Raw genomic sequence first — 15,661 nt, forward strand, 5'->3', positions numbered from 1 at the left:
ATTTTGGGTGTATTTTGGTCTGTTAGAAGAAAGTGCCTCCCAAAATTTTAAAGAAAGAAAAGCTTATATATGTACAAAAATAAGGGTAAATACAATGAAGGGATGGAATATGACTGTAAAGATGAAAATTATAAAAGATTTTATAAAAGGAATTGATAAGTTGGTTGAAAAAAGAAAGAAGAGAAATTAAAAAAAAAAAGGGAGAAAATGTGATCAGGCAGGAGACTAGAACAAAGCCATACACTAGAGATTTAGGGTATATTTTGGTCTGTTAGAAGAAACTTATCTCAAAAGTTTAAAGAGAGAACAACTTATATATATACCAACAATAACGTTAACTACTATAAAGGGATAGAATATGACTCTAAAAATGAAAAATAAAAAAGATTTAAAGAAAAGGGATTGATAAGATGTTGGTTGAAAAGGGGGAAAAAAAATTCAAAAAAGAAAATTAAAAAAATTAATTTTGAAAGCCTAAAGAATCAGGGGGAAAAAAGCCATGAATTCTATGTGCTGTATTTTCCTAGTGCTGGAGTTCTGCCATTCTCATTGATCGGTAAACTTGGTCTTGGCTGGCTGTTCTTGCTGATCTTCTGGGGGAGGGGCCTGTTGCCATGGTTCCCAAATGTCTTTGCCAGAGGCAGAATTACCCCGCCCTTGCCGGGTCTGGGCTAAGTAATCTGCTCCGGTTTGCTTTCGGGAGCTTTTGTTCCCTGCAAGCTTTCCTTAGAGCTTTGGAGGACGAGAATGAAAATAGCGTCCTCCCAATCTCCCCCCGGAGGAGCCAAGGACTCAGGGCCCCACTCCTCAGTGAGCCCCCAGAGAAAAGCAGTCAATCACTCCCGTCTCCCCTGTCTACAGCCACACTCCGTGCTCACCCAGCCTGTGACCAAGCGTTTCTATCTCTGACACACAACCCTGGGTGGATTCTCCAAACCCAGCAGATTCCTGTGGTGTGCTCCCGCACCACTCCTCCCGGGGGAGGAAGGGGTGTCTGCCACTTGTTGGGTCCCTGCTGGAAGAGCAGTGGCCTGACTGTGCTGTAGATCATGGTTTATGGCAACCCCGAGCTGAGAGCCCACTCCTCGGCTCCGTCTTTGTAGCTGGCTTCCCTACTCTGATACCTGGGAGCTCTGCCGCACTCAGGCAGCCCCGGTCTTTCTGTGACCCCGAGGGTCCTGAGACCACACTGTCGCACCGAGGGTTCCACCCCCCCACCCCCCTCACCCAACCCCCGCTTAGCCACTGGTGTGACGTCCCTCAGCGGAACAGACTTCTAAAAATTCCGATTTTGTTCTCCACTGCTCTATCTCTTGCCAGTAGCCGCTGACAGAGGCCCCCTCCCCCCACCGTCTGTCTTCCTGAATATCGCCTCGGATTCACTTCTCCGCACGTCCTACCTTCCAGAAAGTGGTCGCTCTTCTTTTCAGAGAGTTGTTGCTATTCTTTTCTTTGATCTCCTTTTGAGTTCGTAGGTGTTCAGAATGGTTTGATCCCTATCTAGCTGAATTCCTGGGACCAGACAAAATTTAGGTCTCTTCCTCCTCCGCCATCTTGCCAAAATTGTGATGTTAGAAAGCTATCTGTGAGTCCACTTATTCCAAACACTAGCTGGACTGATAATTTCTGTTCACTTCTTAATCGCCCTCTAATGCATATTTCCCTTAAGGCTTTTTCTGAGAGCTATAGAATTTCTCCATTATGTGAATTTCCAAAAAATGAAATTTTGTAGAGGAAGTCTTAATTTGACTCTTGATAATTAATTTTTAGTTCCAATCATTTGCTACATAGCTTTTCAAATATCACTTTTGCTTTCTCTTTTGAAAACATATCTTGAGTTTTATTTTATTTTATTTTATTTTCTTGACAGTCTCCAAGGGATGGGCCATTATCAGAGCTCAAGACTGATAACATGAGGATGTAATCACTCAGTGGCTTGTGATAAAATTATTTAGCTATTATTTCCCATTGGCTGGGGGGAGAAGTGAAAAGTAGTGTTTATTAGCTTCATGAAAATCTTGTGTTTTTTTTTCCCCCTAGAGAAAGCAAGAAATCAAACTAATGTTTCAAATATTTTACTTTGTTCGACCTGGAATAATACGCACATTGTGTGTAGTCCACATTTTTTTTAATCATAATATATTTTTACTTGGCTTCTTTTAGGTTGCATTAAGAGGTTATTTATGAGGAGTTTCTGTTGATAATTGAGGAGAGAGAAATTCGTCTTTGCCCAACTATTCTATGTCATTTATCACTAATGGCTTAATTCCCCAGCATCAGTGTTTACTTTTGAACTTAAGAATTAAATAAAGTGGGTCCAATAAAGGCAATTTTCAGCATAGATTACAGATAATTATTATAAATTATCTTGGGGCCAGATTTTAATCAGTTTATTCAAGTTGCCTTGTTTAGGGTCATGTAAAAATTTGAAGAAAAATGTCTAGTATACAAATGTTTTCTCTTCACATTTTATTAAAAGTTTAATACAATTTTTGGCATTGTTTTCACCACACTCCCTAATTTGTTTCACTTTGAAGTAGTAAAGTTCCTGATAAAATATGCTTTTTAAGAGACCTTTCTAAAAAAATATGCTTTGGCCTTCCCAGGGCAATCAGACAGAATATTAAATTAAATATTCAGTTGCCATGGTTGAGGAGGAGGAAGCTACTTAGTGCTGACTCTTCAACATCATTCTCTTCTTTATCTCTGACTTGGTCAGTTTTCCCTTGAACTTGAACTGTTGGCTTTTTGAAAACTGGGGTCAATGATGACAGAGATTTGAGTTTCAAATCAGCACCACTTTAATTAATTATGATTTTCTTCTCCTGACTGAAAGATATCTGTTCAATTCCAGAAATTTGAAAAGAAATATTTAGATATAGGGCGCCTGGGTGGCTCAGTTGGTTAGGCGACTGCCTTCGGCTCAGGTCATGATCCTGGAGTCCCGGGATCAAGTCCCACATCAAGCTCCCTGCTCAGAAGCAGGGAGTCTGCTTCTCCCTCTGACCCTCCTCCCTCTCATGCTCTCTGTCTCTCATTCTCTCTCTCGCAAATGGATAAAATCTTAAAAAAAAAAAAAAAGAAATATTTAGATATAAACAAGCTTCACCCACTCTTTAAGTGACTCCCTTTTTCTCCATTTCTGTTTGAGAAATGCAACAAAATCTTATCTGGAGTAAGTTTTCACTATTAGCAGTAATTTTTTAGTACTACCAAATATGCTAAAAGGAGAAAATATAAGAAGTTTTGATTTTTGTTAACTTTGCTACTACTTCTATGTGTCTGTACATGAGATAAAATTCTTTAGTAAATATTGAAATTTGATAATAAACTAAATATATCAATGGTGCTTAATAGTCTTGGCTGTCAAAGGTCCACTGTTTGTGTACTGTCCTTCCTATATATTAGGTTGCAGAGTAAGCATGTTTATCAATAAGTTATGCACGTTACTGTAGACATAGGAATATTTCATTATCTAGGTATGGATTTGTAGATTTCTGATTCTGTTTTCATTTTAAAGTGAAAGATGGCATAACTATGGGGAAAATACAAAACCTTGCAAGACTCTTAGTGCCTTATTCTATTGCTGAAGTAGAGTCTTTTATTTCAAGTTTATCATTTCAGTTACTACAATAAGAATGATTATATTTATGGTTTTTCTTTTTTCCTAGATTCATCCTCTGGATGTCTAAAGGCCTCAACTCATCAGGGTGCAATAGATGTTTATGTCAGCCAACTAGGGAAAGTGGAGTTGAAATCCCATGCAGGTTAGCCACGTAGAATGTTTTATTTTGATATATGGTGTACGGAAGGTTTATGTAACATCCAGGAAAGAGATGGTCAGATTATTTTATCTATACTGACATCATGAGTCAAGAAAATTTCTTCTGATAGAATTTGATTTAAAGACTGATGGCGGGGAGGCACCTGGGTGGCTCAGTCGGTTAAGTAACTGCCCTTAGCTCAGGTCATGATCTCGGGGACAGAGCCCTGCGTTGGGCTCCCTGCTCAGTGGGGAATCTCTTTCTCCCTCTCCCTCTACCCCTCCCTCCCCACCTCATGTTCTCTCTCTCTCTCAAATGAATAAATAAAACCTTTTAAAAAATAAAATAAAGTAAAAAATAAAATAAAATAGACTGGCCAGAGGGGCACTTGCCTGGCTCAGTTGGTGGAGCATGCAACTCTTGATCTTGGGGTTGTGAGTTTGAGCCCCACACTGGGTATAGAGATTGCTTAAAAATAAATTCTTTAAAAAGAGAAAAAGAAAAGAATAATAAAGACTGACTGGAATACTGGCCTTCTAGACCAATGATTTTTGAAACTTTTGGAACAGATGGCCATAAAGACTCTTGTTCCCTTTGTAGTGCAAACAAAAATGTTAAAATATATTGACTGTTACTGTGGAATTATTTAGTGTTAGTGTTTGGGTTTTTCAGTTTGGTTTTATGTCTGAAATAGAATATTCTTTGGAGGGAAAATGCTCCCGTACATTCTTTTGGGAGCTTTTCTACCATCCTGTAATACGACCTTCTCGAGCCATCACTCTATGGTAATTCTTTGCAATGTGTGATCCTGAAATAAAGGTATCATCAGGAAGGCCCTCTAAAGTGATTGTTGACTTAATCTCTTGAAGTATTAAGTCTTATTATGACGTGTCTCTTTATATAATCTTATTTCTGTTACAAATAACTTATTCTAAGAATTCAAGTATTTCATTAAAACTAATACGCTTTTTAGTCATATGAAGACTGAATATATGTCTGTGTGTACATGGTGGCAAGTGGCTTGGATACTTGGAGTAGCTTGGCCATAGGGGCTGAAGTGACCTGGGTGCAGAAAGTTAAGAATACGTAGCTCTGTTTAAAAATTTTTTTGAATAAAATCTAGAAGATCTTGCATATTGGCCAGAACAGGGCTATATATGTATAACAAGGAAAATACTTCCTTACAGAAACCAGTTATTCCTGCTGTTAGCAATTTCTTGGTCATGTTGGCTTAATAGTTTTTGTTCAACAAGGGTCTCTTGTCAGAGTGTCAAAATAAAACTACAAACACAGACCTAAAACAGAAGTTTTTTTGTTGACACACAGATGTGATTTGATTTCTCAAGATTACATTTTTTTCTTTTAAAATAGGATAATATTGTGTTCTCACTGAATTCCTGAGAGCTTCAGTAATGCCATTCAGGATATTTTATAAGTGCCATAAAAGTCATATAATGCATTCTCTTATTATGAAGGCCCTAAGAGAAAAAATGTAAACCATTACTAATTTATTATAACTAGTAACAGAGTACAAAGTTTTCAATAAGTAGCTCTTATATGAAAGTTATTTCCTGTTTTGTATGGATGGACAAAAAAGTAAAATAAAACAAAAAACATTGTTAATTTTCATCCACATAAAATATTTTTGAGCATTATTTGGGATGTTGTTCCAGTAACTTATTGAAATAGCATATGATGTTGCAAGATTTGATTAAGTTTATAATTTTGTGGGTTTTCCTATTGGGACTGGCATAAAGCTTAAAAATAACTGGAAACAAAAATTTCTGTCTTACTTTAGGTCTTTTAATTCTAACTACACTTAGGAACAGTAACTTTTTAAAAAGAGTAATGGAGGGGCGCCTGGGTGGCTCAGTCATTGGGCGTCTGCCTTCGGCTCAGGTCATGATCCCGGGGTCCTGGGATCGAGCCCCACATCAGGCTCCCTGCCCTGCCAGAAGCCTGCTTCCCCCTCTCCCACTCCCCCTGCTTGCGTTCCCTCTCTCAATGTGTCTCTCTCTCTCTGTCAAATAAATGAAAATCTTAAAAAAAAAGAACAAAAATGACCCATTTAAAAAAAAAAAAGAGAGTAATGGAAAATTATTCAGGATTCTGTTGCTTAATGGTTAGTATAGACATCTAGAATCCTTTCCAGCTCTGCCCCTGTCTTGCTGTAGGATTTGGGAGCCAACCACTTGAGTCTCTTAGATGTTCTCCATTTTGCCATGTGAAAAAGAATGTTGCATGCTTGTTTTCTCTCTTCCTATGAGTTAACCTTATTAATTCTTTCAAAAAGGCTTTATTTAGGCTTAAGAGTCAGACCTGTATCTGAGTACTGACTCTTCCATTTAAAATTTGTCCTTGATGAAACCAATGATCTTAATATAGTATGTCTTCAGTAAATGGTATAGTTAGTATCAGTTCACATTTTAATGTAAAAAAATGGTATTGATGTCAGTAACCATGAAAACAGTTTATGAAGTGAAAGAGGTTGAAGATGTAGCAAGAGCCCTTCTTTTTAAAAAAGATAGTTAAGGATGGGACCTTTGGGAAAGTTTTCAAGTCATGAGAATTCTTTCACAGACAGTAATGGAGTTTCAGTAGTGACAACTTGTTTTTTAAGGATATGGAGAGAGATGAGGATAGAAGTAGTTGCATTGCTTAACATTTTTAAAGCTCTTACAGATTTAACATCTCTTTCTCATTTAAGAACAGAAAAAAAGGGGCGCCTGGGTGGCTCAGTTGGTTAAGCGACTGCCTTCGGCTCAGGTCATGATCCTGGAGTCCCAGGATCGAGTCCCGCATTGGGCTCCCTGCTCGGCAAGGAGCCTGCTTCTCCCTCTAACCCTCCCCGCTCTCATGTGCTCTCTCTGTCTCAAATAAATAAATAAAATCTTAAAAAAAAAAAAAAGAACAGAAAAAAAGTATTCATAAAATTACCACATTTGATGTATTTGGAGATAAAAAGTCCTACAGAAAAGTTTTAAAAATCTATTTTTTTCTTCTTTTTAAAGTATGTTTGGTAGAGGGGCACCTGGGTGGCTCAGTCGTTAAGCGTCTGCCTTTGGCTCAGATCATGATCCCAGGGTCCTGGGATTGAGCCCCGCATCAGGCTCCCTGCTCCGCGGGAAGCCTGCTTTTCCCTCTTCCACTCCCCTGCTTGTGTTCCCTCTCTCGCTGTCTCTGTCAAATCTTTAAAAAAAGAAAAAAAGAAAGTATGTTTGGTAGAAAAACATGCATCTTCTATTCATTCTGAAATTTTCCAGGTTTTTTTTCCCCCAGAATCCCTCATATCTGTTGTTATAGGGAATCTCCTGTCAGTAGTTTACATTTAAAACCTGAAAAGCAGTTTGTTTTATAAATAAAATAACCCAGTTGTAGTGATAAGCTTCGTTCTCCCCCATCCTTTTTGAGGGGTAATTATGAGAGTTTATCAGTTTTACCCCAGACTTTCTAGCTCCAGGTAGGAAGGCGGAGAAGTTAAGAAATTAGGGGAACTTGGGCTGATGTTAACCAAACTAAAAGACAAACAATGACCCATAAATACGTGCATTTTAAAAGGAGTCTTTACAACATTCACAATGAAAGTCCTCCTGACCACCTTTGTCCACAGAGGAAATCCGCTTAACGTTCTATGGCCAGGGCCTCTTACTTTATTTGATATATGAGAAACAAAGAAAGAAAAACTTCTGAAACAGGAGTGTGTTGGTGAGTTTGCACTGCAACCTACGTAGTTGTTTTGGAAAATTATTTGTTAGCTAACAGAGTACTTTTTCTTATTTCCTCCTTTAGAAGCTTAAATTACTTTAAGATTGTAGTGGAAGTAAACCTGAATGTCTTGTTTCAGGTACCCAAAAGACTGTAATCCATTGAAATTAGTTACTTGAAATTCAAATGTTCCCCTTTTTTAATTATTATTTCTCACAACCACCCCTCCCTCCCCAGCACACATGCACAAGGTACAACTAAAAGCCCAAGAGCTTAGGATTCCAGTTGTGTCATAGTGATCAGTGAAATCACAAGTCCTATAATATGATGAGGGAGGAGTGTGTGAAATACCACAGTGGTTAAGAACATGGGCTCTGTTGTCATTGAAGTGAAGCTAGATTCCAACACTAGTGCTAGTGGGAACTTGAGCAAGTTCTCATTTTAAAATTGGGATTATAATAATACCTCATAAAGTCAATACATAGATTAAAAGAGAGAATCTAATTAAGCTGTCTTACTCTCAGTAAATGCTCAATTAATGGTAAATATTATCTACAAGCTACATGTGTAGTAAACTTCTCACTTTTCTGATATTGGATAAGCTGACTAGGGCTATTGGCAAAAGAAGTTCATAATATTCTAATGACTCATGCCTTGACAGAAGTTACTGTGAATGCCTTGGAAGTAAGGAGAAGACAGTGCCATTTATAAATATTTTTTTAAAGATTTTTTATTTATTCATTTGAGAGAGAGAGAGAAAGCGAGTACAGTCAGGGGGTTAGGGTTGGAGAGAGAGGGAGAAGCAGACTCCTGGCTGAGCAGGGAACCTGATGTGGGGCTTAATCCCAGGACCCCGGGATCATGACCTGAGCTAAAGGCAGATGCTTAACCGACTGAGCCACCCAGGTGCCCTGCACTGCTGGGTAAATAAAGTGTGCTAAGGAGTAAAGACAGTGTTCTAGGAGCAATCCTACCCTTTCAATCATCTTTCAAGTAGCCCCTGGTATTTTTGATTTCCTTGCATTAATAAACTTTTTAAAATTTATTATAGGCTCTATTCTTGTCAAGGTCACATCTTCTCTTCAAGCTCATTTACAGCTATCAGGGAAAGAGGTTGATGTGAACTCAGAAGTCCATGTTCAAGAAATGACTGAAGTTCACAAAGATGATGGTGTACTAATTACTGGTAAGGGTGCTGCATTTTGCTATGTAAGATAAATAGTCATCATCCATATGTAAGTAGAAATATGGTATACTTAACTGCAGTTTTACTCTTTTATTCTTTTCCATTGTCACATTTTGGTGTTTGACACTCTTTTCTTCTAACTGCTTAGCACAATGCAGACATTTCGTTTGAAACACTCACCAAGATGGCATTGGATAAAATCAATTTAAAAATTTTTCTATCTCTAGGAGATATTTGCACACCCATGTTCACAACAGCATTCCTCACAGTAGCTAAAAGGTAAAAGCAACCCAGATGTCTATTGATGGATGACTGGATAAGTGAAATGTGGTATAGACATACAGTGGAATATTATTTAGCCTTAAAAAGGAAGGAAATCTTGTCACATGATGCAACATGGATGAACCTTGAGGACATCATGCTAAGTAAAATAAGCCAGTCACAAAAAGACAAATACTGTATGATTCCTCTTATATGTGATATCTAAAGTAGTCAGATTCATAGAAACAAAAGTAGGGGAAGGGGAAAACGGGGAGTTGATCAATGAGTATAGCGTTTCAGTTTTGCAAGATGAAAGAGTTCTGGAGATCTGTTGTACAACGATGTGAGTATACTTCACACTATTGAACTGTAAACTTAAAAATGATTGAGATGGTAAGTTTTATGCATTTTTTACCGTAATTAAAAATTTTTTAAGACCATGATTTTTTTTTTTCTGGTACACCTGCTTTCTAACTCTTGGCCTTAAAAATCATATATATATATAGTACAAGACTCAAAGTTAACTTTCTATGATTGGAATAAACACAAATGTGGTTTGGTATTATGCACATTATAAACTTGCTCTTTTAAAACAACAAATTCTCAGTCCCAGAAATGTGAATGGCTTTTGCACATTTTTTCTGATTACCTCTGGCTGCACTGATGGTTGATACTATTTTTTAAAATATTTATTGTATACATACAGTAAATACATGTACACAGTACAAAAAAAAAGGGGGAATTAATGCTGGTGAGGTTTCCTTTCAGATCTTACCAGAATGGCATTGAAAAGGACATTGAGAAAGTCTGTGGTGGTGGTAGCAGTGGGGTGTCTTCAGGAGATCAGTTTCAGTTTTAAATACAGGCATACCTCAGAGATCTTGTGTGTTCAGTTCGACACCACTGCATATTTTCAGTTTCCCAGTGCATATAAAAGCTATGTTTATACTATACTGTAGTCTGTTAAAGTGTACATTAGCACTGTGCCTAAAAAAACAATGCAAATACCTTAATTAAAAATGCTTTATTGCTAAAAAAAAAGAAATGCTAACCATCATCTGAGCTTTCAGTGAGTCATAATCTTTTTGCCTTGATGTTGGTGGCTGGTGACTGATAAGGGTAGTGGCTGCTGAAGGTTGAAGGTTGGGGTGGCTGCGGCAATTTCTTAAAACAGTAGTGAAGGGGCTCCTGGGTGGCTCAGTCGGTTAAGCGACTGCCTTCGCCTCAGGTCATGATCCTGGAGTCCCGGGATCGAGTCCCGCATCGGGCTCCCTGCTCGGCAGGGAGTCTGCTTCTCCCTCTGACCCTCCCCCCTCTCATGCTCTCTGTCTCTCATTCTCTCTCTCAAATAAATAAATAAAATCTTAAAAAAAAAAAACAGTAGTGAATTTTGCAGCATTGGTTCTTTTACAAATGATTTCTCTGTAACACATGATGCTGTTTGATAGTATTTTCAGAATTAGAATTACTCCTCTCAGATTCTGCTGCTGCTTTATCAAGTAAGTTTATGTAATATTCTAAATTCTTTGTTGTCATTCCAACAGTCTTCACAGCATCTTCACCAGGAATGGATTCCATCTCGAGAAACCACTTTATTTATTTATCCATAAAAAGCAACTCTTCATCCATTAAAATTTTATCTTGAGATTGCAGCAATTCAGTCACAGCTTCAGACTCTACTTCTGCTTCTAGTTCTTTTCCTCTTTCCACCACATTTGCATTTACTTCCCCCACTGAAGTCTTGAACCCCTCAAAGTCATCCACGAATCAACTTCTTCCTGCTAATGTTGATATTTTAATTCTTTCCATGAATCATGAATGTTCTTTTTTTTTAAAGATTTTATTTATTTATTTGAGAGAGAGAATGAGAGACAGAGACCACGAGAGGGAAGAGGATCAGAGGGAGAAGCAGACTCCCCGCCGAGCAGGGAGCCCGATGCGGGACTCGATCCCAGGACTCCAGGATCATGACCTGAGCTGAAGGCAGTCGCTTAACCAACTGAGCCACCCAGGCGCCCCAAATCATGAATGTTCTTAATGGCCGCTAGGATGATTAATCTTTTCAGAAGGTTTTTAATTTACTTTGCCCAGATCCATCAGAGAAATCACTTTCTATGGCAGCTATAGCTTTATGAAATGTATTTCTTAAACAATAAGACTAGAAAGTTGAAATGACTCCTTGATCCATATGCTGCAGAATGGATGTTGTATTAGCAGGCATGAGAACATTAATCTCATTGTACATTTCCATCAAAGCTCTTGGGTGACCAGTGCATTGTCAGTGAGCGGTCATATTTTGAAAGGAATCTTTTTTTTTTTTTTGAACAGTAGGTCTCAACAGTGGACTTAATATTTAGTAAACCATGTGGTAAACAGATGGGCTGTCATCCAAGTTTTGTTGTTCCATGATTGAGCACAGACAGAGTAGGTTTAGCATAATTTTTAAGAGCCCTAGGATTTTCAGAATGGTAAATGAGCATTGGCTTCAACTTCAAATCACCAGCTGCATTGGCCTCTACCAGGAAAGTCAGCCTGTCCTTTGAAGTTTTGAAGCCAAGCATTGACTTCTCCCTTCTAGCTATGAAATTCATAGGTGGCATCTTCCTTCAATATAAGGCTGTTTGTATACATTGAAAATCGGTTGTTTAGTGTAATCGGTTGTTTAGTGTAGCTACTTTCATTAATGATCTTAGCTAGATATTCTGGATAATTTGCTGCAGCTTCTGCATTAGCCCCTTGTGCTTCACCCTGCACTCTTATGTTACAGAGACAGCTTCTTTCCTTAAACCTCATGAACCAGCCTCTGCTAGCTTCAAACCTTTTTCTTTCAGCTTTCTCACCTCAGCCTTCATAGAATTGAAGAGTTTTAGGGCCTTGCTCTGGATTAGGCTTTGGCTTAAGGGAATGTTGTGGCTGGTTTGATCTTCTATCCAGACCTTTAAAACTTTCTCCATGTCAGTAATAAGGCTGTTTCACTTTCTTATCATTCATGTGTTCACTGGAGTCATAACTTTCAATTTTCCTTCAAGAAGTTTTCTTTTGCATTCACAACTTAGCTAACCATTTGGCACAAGACGCCTAGCTTTCATCCTGTCTTGACTTGGGACAAGGCTTCCTCACTAAACTTAATCATCTTTAGCTTTTGATTTAAAGTGAGAGATGTGTGGCTGTTCCTTTCACTTACACACTTAGAGTCTACTGTAGGATTATTAACTGGCCTAATGTTGGCACAAGATTGTTGTGTCTCAGGAAATAGGGAGGCCTAAGAGGAGAGAGAGATGGGGGACTGGCCAGTCCATGGGGCAGTCAGAACACACACATTTATCAGTTAAGTTTGCAATCTTGTATGGGTGCCATTTGTGGTGCTTCAAAACCGTCACATTAGGAACGTCAAAGACCACTGATCACAGATCTCCATAACATGTAATAATAATGGAAAAGTTTAAAATATTGTGAGAATTACCAAAATATGACACATAGACACAAAGTGAGCAAATGCTATTGGAAAGAAGATACCAATAGACTTGCTTCATGCAGGGTTGCCACAGACCTTCAATTTGTGAAAAATGCAAGGTCTACAAAGCACAGTAAAGCAAAGTGCAATAAAGCAAGGTATGCCTTTATTCATTTTATATGTCATAAAAGTTTAAAAAGTAATTTGTTGAAAATCACAGAATCTTAACAAAAAGCATAACAGGTAATAAAAATAAGACCTGTACACCCACCCTCATCTGACTCAGTGCCCAATGGGCAGACTCTTAGTGACATAGTGAAAAAACATTTATTTTATTTTTTTAAATTTTATTTATTTTTTATTTTATTTATTTATTTATTTTTAAAGATTTTCATTTATTTGACAGAGAGAGACACAGCGAGAGAGGGAACACAAGCAGGGGGAGTGGGAGAGGGAGAAGCAGGCTTCCTGCGGAGCAGGGAGCCCGATGTGGGGCTCGATCCCAGGACCCTGGGATCATGACCCAAGCTGAAGGCAGATGCTTAATGACTGAGCCACCCAGGCGCCCCGACATAGTGAAAATTTGATGAAAATTAACTGTATTAAATATAGTAAGAATCAACTTCTTGTGATCTAATCTCCTGATTTTAATAAGGAGACAATAGAGTTACCTTTTTTAGTCCCAGTAATCTAAAGCAATAATATAAATTTGTTTAATAATGTTCTGAATGATAGCATAATCAAATTATTTTACATATATTAAGAATTTTTGAATTAGAAGTTAAAGTTACTTTGTCATTTTTTAATGTTACTCACAGAATCATGTGCCTTCCTATAAATTTAGATTTAGTTTTAATTCAGTTTTAAAACCCTATTTTCACCACTTCAGCCATTAAAAAAAAAGACCTCATTAAATCATTTAAGAACACTTACTAGTCTGTCACTGGATAATATCAGTATCTGCAGACCTGATCTCTTTTCTCTTGCCCATTCTTATTCCACTAAACCAGTACCACCTCAAGCATAATATATTTAAAAACAAACATCAGGGCGCCTGGGTGGCTCAGTCGTTAAGCGTCTGCCTTCAGCTCAGGTCATGATCCCAGGGTCCTGGGATCGAGTCCCTAGTCGGGCTCCCTGCTTAGCGGGAAGCCTGCTTCTCCCTCTTCTACTCCTTCTGCTTGTGTTCCTGCTCTTGCTGTCTCTCTCTCTCTCTGTCAAATAAATAAATAAAATCCTTAAAAAAAATCAAATAAAAACAAACATCATCTTTCCTTTGCCTAGCTCCTCCTCCTGTCTTCTGTATTTTCCTTTATTTGGTCAGTCAGGCACTCAGCAAACTTTTATTGATTATTGAGCCAGACACTGCTAGAAACTAGGAACGAAAGGTCTCTCTGTCATCTGAGAAGCTTACATCCTAGTAAGGCAAGAGAAATCAGTGAACATAATAAAGTGGAATAAATGTATTAAATGTTTGTATATGGGATAATGAAAGCATGTATGTGACACATCTAAATTAGACTAGCATTGTGAGTTTGAAGAAGTGAGAGAAGTGCAGTATAGCTAGACTACAGAGAGTAGGGGAAAGTGGCATAAAGGAAGGCTGGAGACTTTGGGAGGGGTCAGATCATATAGGGCTGATTTGAATTTTATACTAAGTGCATTGCAAAGGCACCAAAAGGTTTTCATCAGGGTTTACACAACCAAATCTATGCATTACAAATATCACTGAATGTTGAGTGGAGAAAGATTGGAAAGGACAATGGTGAGTGAAGGAAAAGCTAATTAGCATGTTACTGCAGTAATTCACAAGAAAGAAGTCAGTGGCCTGGACTCCACAGTAATCTATCTTAAACTCAACAGACACATAAGCCTTCAACAAATTTTGGTTGAAGAAATAGATAAATGGATGCTATGAGGAAGATAAATGCTTACTTCATTTGTTATTATGAGGCTCCTCAAGAGTATTTGTTTTTGTGTGTTATATGTTATTATGTCTTATACTCTAGCCCCTCCCTCCTTCCTAAACCAGGAAGGCCCAAGTTGCAGAATGAAGTTTATTTCCTGCCCACAGCATAAGAATCTAGGTACTGATCAGCAGAACTTTTTTTGTAGAGTACTATTAGCCCCAGATGTATCTATAGATTGTCTCTCATATTAGGTTAAATCCATTAGAGTAATTGTGCAGAGGAAACTCAGATAAAAACAGAGCAGTTTTTCTCTTTGGAGAGAGCTGTATGAGCAAGTGGCTGAGTTTATAGAAACTTTCATATTTCATTTTAATTCTAAAACTGTTTGGTGCCCAGATCAAATGGATGGGATAATTTAAGAGGCCTAGAAAATCAGGGCAGATTGCTTTTTCTGTGGAGATTTCCAACATGAAACCCAGTTGTGGAAATAATGAGCAGCTTTATTTGTGAGTTGTTATTATAGGCAGCTGAGCTCAGCTCATCTGGGCCTTCCTTACAGAGCCTATGAGGCATAGAAACAGAAATACCCTCACTGCTAAGAAGTCTGGATTGTATCTGTACTGCATGATTTCTGCAAAAAACCATGCCAGTAAAAATTAGTCCCTAGGGCTCAGGCTTCCCACAGGGTTTGATGTGCCAGCCTTGTAATTTTATTTGATTTCCTGCTTCATGGTTTCCTTCGCTGTTTCTGTCACTAATAACTGTATATAGTACAATTCTTAGAGTGATTCACAAGTATTATATGCTATTCTGAGGTCAAAAGAAAGCCCAGGACTCTGAGGCTGAAACATTTATGTACTTTAAAAGCTGTGCATAGCGTGTATTCTTTGGAGAGCATTTTTTAATCTTTATAAGATCCTTGATTCCAAGTTTCGTGCTCTACCCATTTATGGCGAATTTAATGAGTGATGAGTGGCTTAGGTAACGTATTTCTTGGAAGAAATTGACTTCTCTATTAGGTTTTAGTCTTGATTCATCAACTTAGATATGAAACCTCACTGTGGTATATCAAGACATTATGTGAGCCCAAAACTGCATGCAGTACAAAATCCTTTTGTCTTAAAAGCCCCCAGTTTAAATGTTCAGAGCGTATTAGAGATAAAGCTTGTTGCCAGCCAAATGATGTTTGTCCTTGTCTGCTTAGTAGAGAATGTGATACTACGAGGTTCTCTTTATTTTAGTCAAACTGGAAATGTAAAGCATATAAAAAATTAATTTATTTGGGGGCGCCTGGGTGGCTCAGTTGGTTAAGCGACTGCCTTCGGCTCAGGTCATGATCCTGGAGTCCCTGGATCGAGTCCCGCATCGGGCTCCCTGCTCG

At 38.2% G+C, this 15,661-nt stretch overlaps 1 protein-coding gene across 6 annotated transcripts in view; it reads left to right on the forward strand.

Annotated features, from left to right (window-relative positions):
- Window positions 1–15,661, forward strand: part of FAM185A (family with sequence similarity 185 member A) — a 64,788-nt gene that overhangs the window by 40,324 nt on the left and 8,803 nt on the right. For 4 of the 6 annotated variants that reach the window (XR_014139386.1, XM_081800653.1, XM_081800654.1 and 1 more), the window contains 2 exons: window positions 3,672–3,767; window positions 8,521–8,655. The exons of 1 other annotated variant lie outside the window; for it this stretch is intronic. Coding sequence is in view for 4 of the 5 variants with exons in the window: in XM_081800653.1 (XP_081656779.1) it covers window positions 3,672–3,767; window positions 8,521–8,655 (231 nt within the window). In the remaining variant the exon portion in view is untranslated. The remainder of the gene's footprint in view (window positions 1–3,671; window positions 3,768–8,520; window positions 8,656–15,661) is intronic. One more of the 6 variants, XM_081800655.1, reaches the window with a different exon arrangement.

This window comes from Leptonychotes weddellii, chromosome 12, assembly GCF_054177405.1.
Source record: "Leptonychotes weddellii isolate Sample4059 chromosome 12, ASM5417740v2, whole genome shotgun sequence".
Lineage (NCBI taxonomy): Eukaryota > Metazoa > Chordata > Mammalia > Carnivora > Phocidae > Leptonychotes > Leptonychotes weddellii.